The sequence below is a fragment of the Geotrypetes seraphini genome, chromosome 4 (assembly GCF_902459505.1).
Source record: "Geotrypetes seraphini chromosome 4, aGeoSer1.1, whole genome shotgun sequence".
In the NCBI taxonomy this organism is placed as follows: domain Eukaryota; kingdom Metazoa; phylum Chordata; class Amphibia; order Gymnophiona; family Dermophiidae; genus Geotrypetes; species Geotrypetes seraphini.
Window position 1 is genome coordinate 203962082 of NC_047087.1, and position 16460 is coordinate 203978541.

A 16460-nucleotide genomic window follows, 5' to 3' on the forward strand; every position below is an offset into this window, starting at 1 on the left:
TTCCACAATCTCTTAGCTCCAGTTTGACTTGATAAGGTTTTAAGTATGGGAAAACTTTTAAGAGTTAAAAGTTGAGAAAAATGACTTATCTTGGAATTATGGTTGCACATGCTATCACTCTTAAACATCTAGCTACACCATTCTGCACAAGTGTTCGTTATCCTCCTATCCAGCAGATGGAGGTAGGAAAGACTGAATTTTATCAGTGACCTCACCAGGACCAAGTTAATCTAGTACTACAGGTACTGAATACAATTTCAAGGGGAGGTGGATGGGGCAGTGTGGATATTCATCCTATCCTCAGAATTCACCTGTAGCAGATGAGTTAACTTTGCTTTATCTAGAACAGTGGTTCCCAAACAAGCCTGGTAGACACTCCTCCCCCCTAACGAGTTGGGGTTTCAGGGTATTTACAAAGAGTATGCCTGAATAAAATTTGCATGCAGTGGAGGCAGCATATGTAAATCTATCTCATGAATATTCATTGTGGATAAGGACAGGTTTGGGAACCATTGGTCTAGAACAGTGGTTCCCAAACCTGTCCTGGGGGACCCCCAGCCAGTCAGGTTTTCAAGATATCCCTAATAAATATGCATGACAGAGATTTGCATATAATGGAAGTGACAAGTATGCAAATCTCTCTCATGCATATTCATTAGGGATATCTTGAAAACCTGACTGGCTGGGGGGTCCCCCAGGACAGATTTGGGAACCACTGGTCTAGAATATGACATAAAAGGTCATAATGACTCTGAAACAATCTATTTTGAATTTTAGTTTGGATGGAAAAGAAACATCCAAACTATATATCAAAAACATATTATTTTATTTTGCTGTTTTCTGCAGATGAAAGCTAATATATTTGCATTTGTCCTCAGTACCTGGTCGCCTTACAGCTAGTGTGGGTGGATATAGTATGGCTTTACTTCCAAAGCATTAGGGAAAAACTTTTTATTGAAAACAGTAATAAAGAAGGTTTGCATTTGCTTATCAAGGGTATAACATAGCTGCAATAAAATGGTTCATTCTCTTTCCATCTGATAAAAAGTTAAGTTCAAGAGAAATGGGCATAGTGGTAAAAGTGAAAAATGTCAAACTATTGAACATAGAGGCAGTGGCGTTCCGGGGGGGGGAGGGTGAGAGGGGCCGTCCACCTCAAGTGCATACCATAAAGGGGTGCTCCCGAGATTGGCGTCATGATCTGGGCACTTTCCCTACTGCAAAGGGTCCTGCCTTCATGGAAACAGAAAGTAGGTGGGACCTGGCTGAGAGGAAGGCCCAATGCCGGCAGAGCAGCAAGTTGTGAAGGCTGCGGACAATGAGAGAAAGAGGGGTACCCATCAAAGGGGGGGGGGGGAGGTAGAGAAATGCTGCACTGTGCATCCGATTGGAGGGAGGAATGGGTAGAGAAAAAAGTCATCCAATTGGGGTTAAGTGAGAAGGAATGTAAGGGAGAGAAGATAGAGTGATGCCAGATCATGGGGAAGAAAAGGAAAGAGAAGAAATGCCTTAGCATGGGGGGTATGGAAAGGGGGCGAGGGAAGGGGAGAGAGAGATGCCATGGCATGGGGGGAGGGATGGGAAGGAGGCAGAGATGCCAGACCATTGGAAAGAGAAGGAGGGAGTAAAAGGAAGGAGATGATTTTGAGTTATAATTTTATATGACTTTTTATATGAAGTCCTTAGTTCAAAAACTATCCAAATATGAATAGTACATTCCAGATGATCAACTAAATATCTTCCAACATATTACCAGTGACCTCCTGGAAGCCAGAAAATACTATAAATGGCCCGATCAATCTTTGACACTTTTGATGTCATCTCCAGAGAATTGACCTTATCTATTGCCATGAGGATGCAAGCATGGCTAAGAGTGTTGTATCTGGATGCTGATGTACAAGAATGCTTGGCCACATTCCCTGCTTGGGTGATGAGCTCCTTGGAGAAAAGATAGAAGAGGCCACCAAAAAGATCACAGACCTGAGCAGTTCATGTTTACTCTTTCTGCTGCAAAATCATCCAAGCCTTGACCAATTAAGCTCATTTACAACCCAAAGCGTTCCTATTCTTACAGATGTTGATATGCACCAACATCGGTAAATATTCCATTAATCAAAGACTGAAAGGAGGAAAAGACTTCAAGTGCTCCTGATAACAAGGCTTTAGAACATTCTGACCTTGCACCATAATTCGGAGCCATTATTAGTCATAAAAACCTCCCCTAAACTTTATTGTTCATATATTATTATTTTCTTTTTATATATGTATTTGCTTGTGCTTAAATCCTTGATTAATGCTAATTGTAATGTACTTAACTCTTGGCTATAATACTGGATAATTGATGTGAAGATCCAGTAGATTAGAAAAATATTGTAGTGCTCAAAGTGGGCAGTTCATGCAATGTTCATCATGCGGTGCTATACAGAGGTTCCCTGCTTCACTTTCATGCTTCTTCAGGAGCAAGCACCATGTTCTAGAGCACAGTTCTTCAACCGCCGGTCCGCGGACCGGTGTCGGTCTGCAGAAAATTTCTGCCGGTCCGCGCAGGGCCGGCGAGATCAATTTGGCAGTTAAATTTCCTGCCGACTGCGGTTCCTGTTCACTAATGTTCCTCCCAGCCTCAAGCGATTAAGACAGGCTGCCGACGTCGGGGCCTTCCCTCTCTGAGTCTCACCTGTTCGGAAACAGGAAGTTGAAGCAAAATAGGCGGGACTCAGAGAGTGAAGGTCCTGACGTGGCAGCCTGTCTTGATCACCGCCACTGCCGAGTTGCTGAAGAGGGCTGCGGAGAGAGCTGCAGATTCAGGTGCAGGTGGAGGGAGATGGTCAGCGTGTGCGAGCAAGATCCTGGGGAGCCTTCACAGTGACTTCCTTCCCTCCCACCAGCTCTCCTACTTGCCAGGGCAGTGATTTACCGGCAACTTCCTGCAGGCAAGTACTGAGAGCTGCTGGAAGGGGAGACAGCCACTGTAGGAGGCAGGGAAGCTGCTGGATAAAGGGAGAGCTGTTACTGGACTTGGAGAGAGTTAGAAGGAGAGATGCTGCTGGGAGGAGAGGAGGGAAAGGGATGGGAAGAGAAGAGAGTTAATGTTGAATGGAGGGAGGAGGGAAGAGAGAAGAAGGAGAGATGCTGCTTGAAGGGGAGGAGGGAAAGGGATGGGAAGAGAGTTAATGTTGGATAGAGGGAGGAGGGAAGGGAGAAGAAGGAGAGATGCTGCTGGGAGGGGAGGAGGGAAAGGGATGGGAAGAGAGTTAATGTTGGATAGAGGGAGGAGGGAAGGGAGAAGGAAAAAAAGGAAGGAGGGAAGGGAAAAAGAAAAAAGGAAGGAAACAGCTTTCAGGGAGATTACAGGAGGGGAAGTGGGTCAGGGTGGAATGGAGAGATCAGATGAGGGAAAGGGGAGAGAGAGGAATGAGAAAGTAGAGAGACATTGATGCTGGAAAGTGGGTCAGCAGAGAAATGAGAGAGGGATAAAGATGCTAGATCTGGTGTAGGAGAGATAAAAATGAAGAAGGCAGTGAAGCTGGAATGAATGATGTCAAAAAGGAGAGGAGGAACAGGCTGGATGGACAGGGAATTGGGGCATAGAAATAAGTCAGATACATATGGAAGGGGGAGAGGGCAGACATTGGATGGAATGGGCAGATGCTGTAAGGAAATGAGTGAAAAGAAGATGAAAGCAGAAACCAGAGACAACAAAAGGTAGAAAAAATTAATTTTATTTATATTTTGTCATTAGAATATATCAGATTTGAAATATATATCCTGCTAGAGACATAACTGGGGACTGCAGTATTCTGTTAGCATGATATTTCTATGTAGCATTCTATAATAACTTGGCTTGTTCAGTTTTCTTGATAGTAGAGGGGATATATGTGAAGGGGAGGGGAGACAGGGGTTTTGTTGGTCCGTGCTCTGTATATTTGTATTTATAAAATCACAATTGTTCAGAATATTGTTTCTTTTTATACTTTAATAAAATACGTTCAATATAAAATCATCATTGCGGCTTGTGCAGATGGGATCAGATGGTTTGCGGGGACCGAGCTCGCGGAGATGGGGTGTAAACGGGGTTTTTAAGTTTTAGTCCTAGTAGTTTGCCGGTCCACAAAATAATTCTTTTATTTCTGCCGGTCCACGAGTGTAAAAAGGTTGAAGAACACTGTTCTAGAGCATAAACAAATAATATATTAAATAAATGATTTAAAACTACTGACCTTCGCACATTTGAATATTTCATTCAGCAGTAGCTTTTTATTCTTTGCATCATGAAACTTTTTAAAGATGTTATGCCGTTCACAGTGTTATCATCAAGATGTCATATTTCATTCAGCAGTAGCTCTTTATTCTTTGCATTATGAAAATGGCGCTGTAGTTTCTATTTGCTTTAAACTTTTTAAAGGCATTCCATTCACAGCGTTATTATAAAGATGTCATGCTGCTCGCTGCATTTTTATCAACTAACTTTATTAATAATGGTGTCAATGGTATCGGCACATTTCCTAAATTTTATGTAAAGTGCAAATATTAATGGATCAGAGTTACTCCTTACATGCATTAACTTGTGAACATTTCCACACAGATTCTTACTGGATGATTTTATGTACTTGCCAAAGGATTTTAAAATTATTTTGGATTAGTTTTTAAATTGGTGCTTACCAATAGATTGTTGAGTTGTGATAAATTAGATTTTAGATAAATACTTGCCAATTAATTTTTATGTTCAAGCCATTTGGATGTACAGTTCTTAATCTGTGAATCCAACACTGCTCTAGTTGCAAAGTTTCTTTTACCCCTATTCCCCCTCCCCCTTATCGATTCCTTGACAATATCGATGGCAAAACATTAAAGATGTTGGAAAGTATGTCCATGATTTGGAATAAAGTGGATTATATCAAGGAACCACATACTCAAAATCGTACCATTTATTCTCCCTTTGTGTGGACCATTATTTAAAACCATTAATTCAATCCAGTCCTTCTTATATATAGGATTCCCGTCAGTTTTTAAGATGGCTTCAAACTATCAAGGCATCAAGAAGAAGTTTGTTTGCCCGCTTTCAGCCTACAAGTTCGATTAAGCAAGATAAGATATTGCACTACCTGAAAAAGACCAGTGATCTCAACTTTCTAACCATCTTTTTGTTCTCATCAATCACTCAAGACAAGTCAGATCGGCTTCTAAGGCTTCTATTGCCAGATGGTTTCGCATGACAATTTCATCAATGTACATTCTGTGGCAAGCAGCCACCTATTTTTCTTAAAGCTCATTTGACAAGAAAGAAATGTGGCATCTTCTTGGGTGGAGTCCTAGGCAGTTCCACCTGAAGAGGTCTGTAGAGCAGCTTGGTCTACTCTCCAACAATATGACACAGGACCTACTTTTACTGGAGAAATGGTCTGCTATTTAGCAGCTGAGCTTTAATGTCAAGAAGTGTAAAATTATGCACCTTGGTAGCGGAAACCCTTGCAGAACCTACACTCTGAATGGTGAGACCTTAACTAGAACTGTTACAGAACGGGACCTGGGAGTAATCATTAGTGAAGATATGAAGGCTGCTGATCAAGTGGAGAAAGCTTCATCCAAGGCTAGACAAATGCTGGGTTACATCCGGAGAAGTTTCGTCGGCCAAAAGCCCGAAGTGGTGATGCCACTTTACAGGTCCATGGTGAGACCACATCTGGAATACTGTGTTCAATTTTGGAAGCCACATTATTGAAAGGATGTGCTGAGAATGGAGTCGGTTCAGAGATTGGCCACTAGGATGGTCTCAGGACTCAAGGATCTCCCATATGAAGAATGTCTAGGGAGGCTGCAGCTATACTCTCTCGAGGAACGCAGAGAGAGGGGAGACATGATAGAGACGTTCAAATATGTTACTGGCCGTATGGAGATGGATGAAGACATCTTTTTCCTTACAAGACCTATGACGACAAGAGGGCATCTGTTAAAAATCATGGGTGGGAGATTTCATGGGGACATTAGGAAGTATTTCTTCACTGAAAGGGTGGTTGATCATTGGAATAATCTTCCACTTCAGGTAGTAAAGGTCAGCAACGTGCTCGATTTTAAGAATAAATGGGATAAACATATGGGGTCACTTCGAGGAAGTGCTTAGGGGGGTGGGTTATTTGAGTGGGCAGACTTATTGGGCCGTCGGCCCTTTTCGGCAGTCATGCTCCATGTTTCTATATTTTACTTATTATTTCAAATTAATCTGGATTCATTTAAAATCTAAAACACACCCAAGGATAAAAAGAAAAAAAGAGAACATCACACAAGGGGTCATATCAATCCAGAAGAATATTGGTCACAATATGAACTATAAGTGGAAATAGGAGAAGAAGTCGATTTCTGGGATCATTGGATGAAAACTAGCACAGCCATTTTAGATGAAATAGCCCCTAAACTAAATAGCAAAAGCTGTGCAAATAAGTATAACAAATGGTTTGACTCCGAACTTCTAAAAATGAAACAACTAGTAAGACAACTAGAAAGAATCTGGAAAAAACAGGAGAATTGTCAGACCGTAACAACTGGAGATCTAACATAAAAATCTACAAACAACTGATAAAAGACAAACATAAAGCATTCTACTCTTCTAAAATCAACTTATCTAGCACTAGTTCAAAAGGAATCATACAAAAGAGCTGTTCAACTTGGTTACAAATTTATTTGACACCACATGCTACACTCAACTCGTGCACAATATTAAACTACCTTCAGCAAATGATTTAGCACAGCATTTCAATTCAAAAATTAAAAACCTAAGAAACAACTGTTCGACAAATGACACTAACGGTAATCAAATAGCCAACATACAAGGAAATGAAATACCAGCAGACATGATCTGGAGTTCCTTTCAAGATTTAGAATGGAATAATTATATCAAACTATATAACAAATACTCTAAATCATACTGCAGTCTGGACTCACATCCCCCGGAAATTATGAAAGCGGCTCCTTTAGAATTTAAACTATCTTTGCTGAATTACTTAGCCCATAACCTAAAAAATGGAAAATTCCTCACTATTAATGGTCACATAATAATAACCCCAATTCCAAAAAATAGTAAAGAATCATCAGCACTGGTAACCAACTATAGACCAGTAGCATCTATTCCATTTATCGTAAAAATCATGGAAGGTATGGTACATTCCCACCTGATGGAATATCTTGATCAGTTCTCTCTCTTGCATGAAACTCAATCTGGCTTTAGACCTTTGTTCAGTACTGAGACAGTAATTGCGGCCATCTTAGATAATCTGCATTTCTTGTTCAGTAAGGGCCTTAATGCCCTGATCATGCAATTTGATATGAGCTCTGCCTTGGACCTAGTTGACCATGAGAAAATGCTACAATGCCTAGATGCAATTGGTATTAGAGAAAAGATGTTGGACTGGTTCCGAGGCTTCCTTACGTCCCATACCAATCAAGTACGTTTCAATTACGATCTCTCCGATACCTGGAGCAATCCATCTAGCGTACTGCAAGGATCACCACTATCCCCGTTGCTTTTCAATGTCTACATGTCCTCACTAGGTGTGCAATTGACCCAGCTGGGGATAAAATTATTCAGTTACGCAGATGACTTTACGAACATCATTCCATTTACTAACTCTCTCTCGGAAATTACTCCCAAGGCATCAGAAGCACTAAATTTGATGGAGCAACGGATGACTGAATTCAAACTGAAACTTAATTCAGAAAAAACAAAATTTTTGACACCAAAACACCGCTATGCATCAATAACCTTAGTTATCCTATTCAGTCTACTATGAAGGTATTGGGTGTAACACTAGACCAGTGCCTAACCATGAAGAACCAGGTAGACTCCTTAAAGAGAAAGGGTTTTTTCACTCTCTGGAAACTTCGATCCATTAGAACATATTTTGATATACCAGCATTTAGAATCCTGGTACAATCCCTTGTACTGAGTCAACTTGATTACTGTAACATCGCCTATTTAGCAATTTCCCAAAAGAATATGCAATGATTACAATTAATGCAAAATGCAGCAGTCAAACTGATTTTCGGGCTGAAGAAGTTTGATCATGTGACACCTTACTACCAACAGCTGCATTGGCTACCGATGGAGGCACGCGTAAAGTTTAAGTTTGCCTGTTTCTGCTTTAAAGTACTATATGGTCTAGCCCCTAAATACATAACTGACCTTTTCTCCTCAGCCAACAGACATAAGAGAAGTTCACATTCGATCTTCGTTTCCCCTCCAGTTAGAGGATGTAAACTCAAAAGACACCATCAACACCTTTTCTCACATCAGGCAGCATTATGGGGTAAAGATCTAGAACAATTGCTTATGCCTACTAATTATGGGGAATTCAGGAAACGCCTATAAACATATCTGTTCCTGAAATATCTAGGCAGCAGACCCGTATAACTCTTTCTCCTCAATAACTGATCCTTTGAGCTGTTAATCACTAGCTTCCACCCTGTTAAGTTCAATCTATTTGTACCTTCTTTTAATCTTTGTAAACCGCATAGAACTTCACGGTCCTGCGGTATATAAACTGTTGTTATTATTCTAAAAATAAATTATTATTCTTTTTCATCAGTTACAGTGCAGAACAGAAATGTATGGTATCTTAAGGAAAGTTCCCCATGCCTCTCTCACTTTTCTTTTGTTACAGTGGAGATCAATTGCTTTGGTACAAACTGAAGAGGACACTATACTGGTGAAAGAGGAAGAGCTGAAAGATGTGATTGACATCCTTCTGCAGGCTGTTCGGTAGCACGGATTGATCTCCTAACCTGCAAACTCCTGTGTGTATTAACAGAAAGAAGATTATCTAGGTAAAAACCTAATCTTTCATTTATGTAGGGTTCTTCTCAAAGTATAAGCAGGCCATGGTAATTTCACATGTGGGTGATGTATCCATGGAGTTCTGGGTGCAGCCACTTAGAAAATCATATATATAACTTTGAATTTTCAAGAAAGCCTTCTCACCAGCCTTATGAGCACAGGACCAGCAGTCTGTTATCAGCAGTAAAAGGCAGATATGTTGTATCGTGGCTCCTCTTAGCCTGGTTTTCGTTTTGGGGTGCTTTCCCTAAATATTTTTTTCTTCATTTTGCATTTGGAGATTCCTTATTTTACCTTTTCTTCTAGTTTGTTTTTCCTCAGTTTTAAATTTTCTCTTTTTTTGCAACTCATGAGCCCTTTTAGGCCTGGTTTCGGTTGGGAACTTCCCTTTCTTCATTTTTACAGAGACTGCCCCTTTATTCACTATTGAGTTGTTTGATTTAGCCATGGACATTTTTCCTTCAGTGTCACTGAAGGATCCCAGTGTCTTTAAACATCTTTGCTTACGACACCCATTCCTGGTGTATTCAGTGTTTGGGGCCAGAACACAACCATTTAAACTATCTTCTTTGCTTGCATATGAAGAACACAGAAATAAATAGATGCTCAGAAACAGAAAACTTTTGGAGCCGGGACCAACTCATCAAAGTCGATATCAGAATCATTGACCCTCATGGCACAGGGACCTGTATCCTCCATTGGGCAGTGCCATGCATCAAATGGGTCGTCACTTGCCTCAACACCGATGACTGAATAGGGCCATTGGAACCAGTCAGCATTGGACACGACACAGAGGAGATGTGGGGATTTGACATCGTCTTTGTTGGCACCAATAGATATTGGTGCTGTGCATTGGGCAAAAGCCAAAAAGCACAAGCATCAGTCTCCCTTGATGCACAGTGCCAGGAGCTTTGAAACACCGAGGGAAGCAGTACCCAAGAAACATCAATGAGGAGAGCACACCCCCCCTCTGTGCAACAGATGTCTGTTCACAGGTCTCATACTAGCTGGGATCTGGTACCTGAGGCAACACAGACAACTTTGCAGGCTGCTTCCAACCTGACACCTCAGCTTTCACTGATGGTGGACCTTGATGAATAAATCTGGTCCATGGTCCAATAGTATTTGGTGGGACTGTTGACTGTACATATGGCATCTGCATGAAAGATGTTTGTGTCAGCTATGTTGTTTTTTTCAGTTTATCCTTGTGGTATAATCCCTGCCATTTTGGCACTGCTTGCGATGCTGATGTCAATGCCAGCCCATGCAGGTATTTCCTCTGTCAGTGAAGTAAGCTTCACTGGATTCTGGAGGAGAATCTGTTTCTTCACAACCAAGTCAGGCATGGTGTAGCTATTAGAGAATGACACAGTGACAAAATTCATCACCATTCCCGTCCCCGCGGGAAATAATCCCATGTCATTTTCTAGTGTCTATTTCAACCTCAGTCCTTCTACACCAGCATTCTTCAAAGCAAAGCTTGAGGGTCAGTGGTTGTGGCCATTCATATTCTGATTCTTCCCTCTCTCCTTAAAGAATGACATGAAGATGGTTTCCCGCAGTTATCCGCGGGAACGGGAACGGTGATGAATTTTGTCGCCGTGTCATTCTCTAGTAGCTATCCCTTGAGGATATCTTAGCTGACATCGATATGGATCATTTATGGGAATTTGATGTGGATTTACATTATTTCTCATAGGAGAAGATCCATAAGAAAAAAATTATCTCCACCTGAGTGCTTTTTCTTCCCATCTCGTACTTTATTAAAGAGATGGAAGCTACTATCCCAACTCATTTCAAGACAGAGGACAAGCTCAGTGCTAAAATGTTCGATTTCCTGGACTATGAATCACCTCCTAGAGAGGCTGTGATTGTACCTCTTCACAGGAACTTAAAAGATGTTCAGGTGAAGAACTGGGAGTCCCAACTGTCAGTACCAGTATTCCCCCCAACAATTAACACTAGGTACCAGATTCAGAGTTCACCAGGATATTATAAGCCTCCATTACTTCAACATTCTTTGGTTGTGGAATCCACGCTCAATCAAGCTAAAAGTGCTAGACTATGCCTCAGCTCCTCCAGGCAGAGAAGCAAGGACTCTAGATTTCTTTAGGCAGAAAATGTATCAGGGCTCCATACTTACATCCCACATTCAATCATACCAGCTCTATATGAATATCTATTTGCGGTCCTTAGTGCACAGTATGCTGGATTTGGCAGATACCCTCCCACCAGAGCAGGCTGAGTCTCGAGATCCCAAAAATTATTGGATCCATGACCACTAGGAGGCGTAAGGTAGTGGTAGTTGGCGATTCTCTTCTGAGGGGTACAGGAGCGTCCATCTGCAGACCAGACATGATGTCACGAGAGGTATGCTGTCTACCTGGTGCCAAAATCTAAGATGTTATGGAGAGCTTGCTGAGTGAGGCTCATCAAGCCTGATGCTACTATCCGATGCTACTCATCCACATTGGCACTAACAATACTGCCAGGTACCCCTGCGAACGTGTCAAAAGTGACTTTGTGGCTCTGAGAGAGAAGGTGAAGCAGTCAGGTGCGCAGGTGTCCATCCTCCCTGTCGAGAGTAAAGGCTAGGGCAGAGAAGCTCGCATCCCGGAGATGTATGTGTGGCTACGTGGATGGTGTCGTCGAGAGCGTTTTAGCTTCCTGGACCATGAGATGATTTTCCAAAGGTTGCTGAGCAGGGATGGTGTGCATCTATCAAAGAAGGGAAGAAGTGTCTTTGCCAGCAGGCTGGCAAATCTACTGAAGAGGGCTTTAAATTAGAAGTGATGGGGCAGGGCAAGATAAACCGGGGATAAACCAAATAATACTTTAAAACAAATACAACCGAATTTGAACAGAACTCTTGCCAGTGAAGTTCTCTATAAATATGGGCTAACATGGTCATATTTTTTTAGACTAAAGATCAAGCGAACTGCTGAATTTTGTATTATTCTTAACCTGTTAAGGATTTTTAAATGAGATCCCAAATAGATTATATTATAGTAGTCCAGGGCGGACAGGATTAAGGACTGAACCAATAACCGAAACAACGCTAAATCAAAGTATTTTATAATGGTGCGAAGTTTCCAAAGAACAGAAAAACATTTTTTAATCATAAAATCCGTATAATCATCTAAGGTTAAATGACGATATTTTGATAGTGGTAACTATCTGGAAATTATGACCATTAAGATGAAGTACAGTTTCATTGATTTTGCCATTAGGACAAGCCAGGAAGAACTTCGTTTTTTCAGGAATAACTTTAAATTTAGTGGTCCATTTCTCTATTTGTACCAAAATTAGTGAGATTTAATGTTTTATATCTGCCGTGAGTGATGTCATTGGGATAAGTATGGTAATATCGTCAGCGTAGATGTAAAATTTAACGTTCAGGCTCTGTAATAAATTACCCAGAGCAACTAAATAAATGTTAAACAATGTTGGTGATAATGGGGAGCTTTGTGGGACTCCACATGGATTGCTCCAGGAAAAAGAATATTTACCTGCACTATATACTTGATAGGATCTAGTTTAAAAAAAAAAACCCGGAATCAGGCTCTGAAGTAATATGAGGAATTACCTTTTTACAGAAAGGTAGATGCGTGGAACAGTCTTGTGGAAAAGGTGGTGGAAACAGTGTCTGAATTCAAGAGGGCCTGGGATAGGCACTTGGGATCTCAGAGAGAGAAAGAGATAATGGTTACTACAGATGGGCAGACTAGATGGGCCGTTTGGCCTTTTATCTGCTGTCATGTTTCTGTGTTTCTTTGCCATTTAGCTGGAAAGCAGAAGGCATGCAGAAAGTTTCTGGCTCAGGAAGCTTAATAACACTTGTGATATAGCATTCAAGATTTCTGCACAAAGTATGTTGATATGCAGACTCTCATGGCTTTGTGTCTCTGACATGGAACCAGCTAATCAGCAGAGGTTAGTGGATGCTACTTGCCTTTTTGAATAGAAGGTGGATCACAGGCCATATAAAAAACATACTGATACCATTGACACTCTTGCACATTCTGCACTCTTCTCTTCCGGGAGGTTTTTGGGTAAGTCAAAGCGAGCTTCCTACTACTCCCAAAGGAGTATGTATGCTGCTTCTCGCCCTGTCCAACAGGGCCATCCCCTGTGTGCTTGTTCTCATCAACAGCTTGCGAAGAAAGCCCATAAGAACATAAGAATAGCCTTACTAGGTTAGACCAATGGCCCATCAAGCCCAATCTTTAAATCACCAAATCACAGAGCAAAATAATGTTCACTTGTCCAGAGACAAGCATCATGCTTGTTGCAGTTTTCCAGATCTTACCACGTCTGGTCAGGTAGAACCGATGTTTCAACCATCATGCTGTAGCTTTCTTCAAGATATGCTGTGAGGTCTGCAGTTTGTTTTTATATATAGGGGGTCCTCAAACCCGATTGGTGGAGGCTTGAGGTGAATGAGGCAGGAAAATCCATTAGTCACCAATTTGAATGTTATGATATAAATCTATATTTATCAAATGTAACTTTTGAAGCTCCTAATAGAATTTATTATAATCTAAAATAAGTATTATGTAGAATTGTTTTGATGAACCTCTGATTTCCCTACCATTATGTTGAAAAATGTACCGGTAATCTTGATAGTTAAATACAAACCATGTTTTTAGATTTAACTCAATGCTGCACTTAATATAAAACAAGCTGCTGTAACAGAACCATTTTTTAAAAACATATTTTGAAATAGACAAATGTATTTGTGGACCTGAGATCCCATATGGCCAATATGAATATATTTTAGCAGAATCTTTTAATCTTCAGTACATGGAAAAATGTATGTCAGCTTTTCTTGAAGCAGAAATATTTCTTTTCTTCAATGTCTTAACATAGGCTATTTTTATGTAGTCAATCATTTTTCAAATGAATACTAGTCTTGCAATTAGAAAGGAATTACAATAAAGATGGCAACATATTAACTTCTATAATGTGTAGATTTGTTTGCATATTAGGTATGTGTCATCAATGATAACCTTAACAAAAACATGATGTTTATTTAGACATTAAAAATTAAACTTGCCAAAATGCTGGATCTTTCAAAATACTAATTTTATATCATGACAGATATAAAATACAGAAGAAGTCAGAGCATAATTGGTCATTTTGGTTTGTGCATTAGTGAGTTGTTTTATATAGAAATAGTGATTAAATGCAACACCCTTCTACTAAATAACACTCTCCACAGAAAAGAGGACAAGGTGGAAATAAATGTCAAAACCCCTGTCAGTGCGAAGACTTCAAAAACATCTTAGCTGAACCAATGTAAAGGAAAAAGCCTCAGAGCCCCCCCACCCCCACCCCCACACACACGTACACCATCTTAAGTGAAAAAAGTGTAGGAAAATTTACCAGGGGGTTCTGAGGCTTTTTCCTTTACATTGGTTCGGCTAAGATGTTTTTGAAGCCTTCGCATTGACAGGGGTTTTGACATTTATTTCCACCTTGTCCTCTTTTCCATGGAGTGTGTTATTTAATAGAAGGATGTTACATTTAATATTATATTGTCCTTCCACACTTGTGTTTGTGGATCTAATATAGAAATAGTGAAACACTCTTCTGGACTGCCTATAAAACAAGTAGTGCCCTCACAGAAATGATTTCCAACTTGTGGACTTTTTTCTCTCTTTTTATAACAGTGACATTTCTAGCATTTGTCATCAGTATAACCAGAGTAAATTGGGAAAGGGAGACTAGTTGAGAAGGTTCTTAGCTGGCTGCAAATATTTGTGGGTTGCTTTCTTTGTTATTGATTTTGCTAACAATAAATGTGGTTTCCACAGCTAAAAATGAGAGCAGGAGGAATGAGTGACTCATCAAAATGGAAGAAGCAAAAGAGATCACCAAGGCCACCACGTCATGCAGCCAAAATATTAGCTGGGACAGATCTGTCCTCACACCACCCGTTCAGCAATGGTACCCCCCTTTCTACCATGACAAGTAGGTTCAATCTTCAGCCCTGTTAATTTTAGGGTTTTTTGGGTGGTTTTGTTTTTTACATATGTGCCACCACTTAGAACTTCTATTAATTCCAGAAGAGACCATTTTTAATGTATGTTAGAAATAGTAGTAAGGGACTGTTTAATCTAAATTTTATGTTTATTCATATATCCTTTGTGGAAAAGCAGGCTGAATCAGTTGTATATGAAGGTGATGTAATCCAATGGCACCAATAAAAGAACATTCTCTAGCTTATTCTTAAAAAAACCTAGAAGGTATTTCTACTCATGCATGGAAGCACTGTGCAGCCATATGATTTGAGGCCCTCTTCAGTCAATCTTTCATTTGGAAAAGCAGTTTTCTTCTTTTTTTCAGTGCTGTTCAAAAAGCCATAGGATTTAAGTGGTACCCCTTTAGTAACTGCAAAATGTTGGTTACTGGCTGTCATTCATTGTATATTAGCTGCATAGGCCTTGAGTATGATGTACTAACCTGTTTAATTTGTTCAAAAGTGCTTAGGACTATTGAACTTAGGCTTAATCTGAAAGATATATCTAGATATTTTTGAGATTGTTGATGCTATTGAGACCAAAGTCCTTGAAAGCTTCATTATTAATGACATCAGCATCAAAACCTTCAACATCAAAAATATTGATTTCAACTTAACAGTTGATCTATCACCATCAGCACAATCCTCACCAGATATGAGTATAAGGCGATGCAAGGATTCTTTCAGATCTAGCAGATCTGTTCTCAAACTTATGTTGGTGCTCTGTCAGAATTAAATACAAGCATGATTACTCAAAGCTGAGAAATCAAACTCAGACCTTGAAGAATCAAGATCTGTCTAATTCTAGCATGAACATAAAGCTAGCTGGCTACCTCTCTCCAACCATATCAAACTTAGTAATAAACTCAATCACATACCCCATACAACCCACTCTAAAACTACTAGAAGTGATGATAGACAGATGCTGTACCATGCAACCACAAATTAACAAAATCATTCGCGGTCATGCGAAACTTAAGGCAAATCCAAAAATTCTTAGACAGAAAACAATTCCAGCTCATGGTCCAATCCCTAGTCTTAGGACTTCTAGACTACTGCAACATCCTCTTATCTTCCCTGCCCCGCAGTCATGATAGAACAACTACAAACCGTAGAAAACACAGCTCTCAGACTGATCTATTCGCTGATTAAATACAACCACATCACCGCCATTTACCTCGACTCACACTGGCTCCCAATAAAGTAAGAATTCTATTCAAATTTTACTGTCTACTATTCAAAGCCATGAATGGAGACAGCCCAGCCTACTTGAACACCCGCCTTATCCGAACTACCACAACCAGGCAAAGGAGAACCCAGAAAACCATTTACTCACTCCCCAATCAGAGGCATCAAACGCAAGAAAATGTGGCCATGCAGGCAGCGAAACTAGACCACTAACTCTCCAATCCTACTGAACACGACATCAGACTACAAAACTTTCAGAAGAAAAATAAAAACCCTGCTATTCAAGAAATCCATCAAGACAAGCTAGCACCGCAGGAATCATTTCAATCTTCCCCAGATCCTACAGCCTTCTAACTATATTATCTATCTTGTAATGACCCTGATACAATGTCCAGAACTCCCCTGAAGTAACCCGCTCTACTTTGT

The 16460-nt window shown here is 40.3% G+C and overlaps 1 protein-coding gene across 6 annotated transcripts in view; it reads left to right on the plus strand.

Annotated features, from left to right (window-relative positions):
- Window positions 1–16460, plus strand: part of GBF1 (golgi brefeldin A resistant guanine nucleotide exchange factor 1) — a 516681-nt gene that overhangs the window by 271654 nt on the left and 228567 nt on the right. For all 6 annotated transcript variants that reach the window (XM_033940425.1, XM_033940426.1, XM_033940429.1 and 3 more), the window contains one exon: window positions 14641–14797. In XM_033940425.1, the coding sequence (XP_033796316.1) occupies window positions 14641–14797 (157 nt within the window). The remainder of the gene's footprint in view (window positions 1–14640; window positions 14798–16460) is intronic.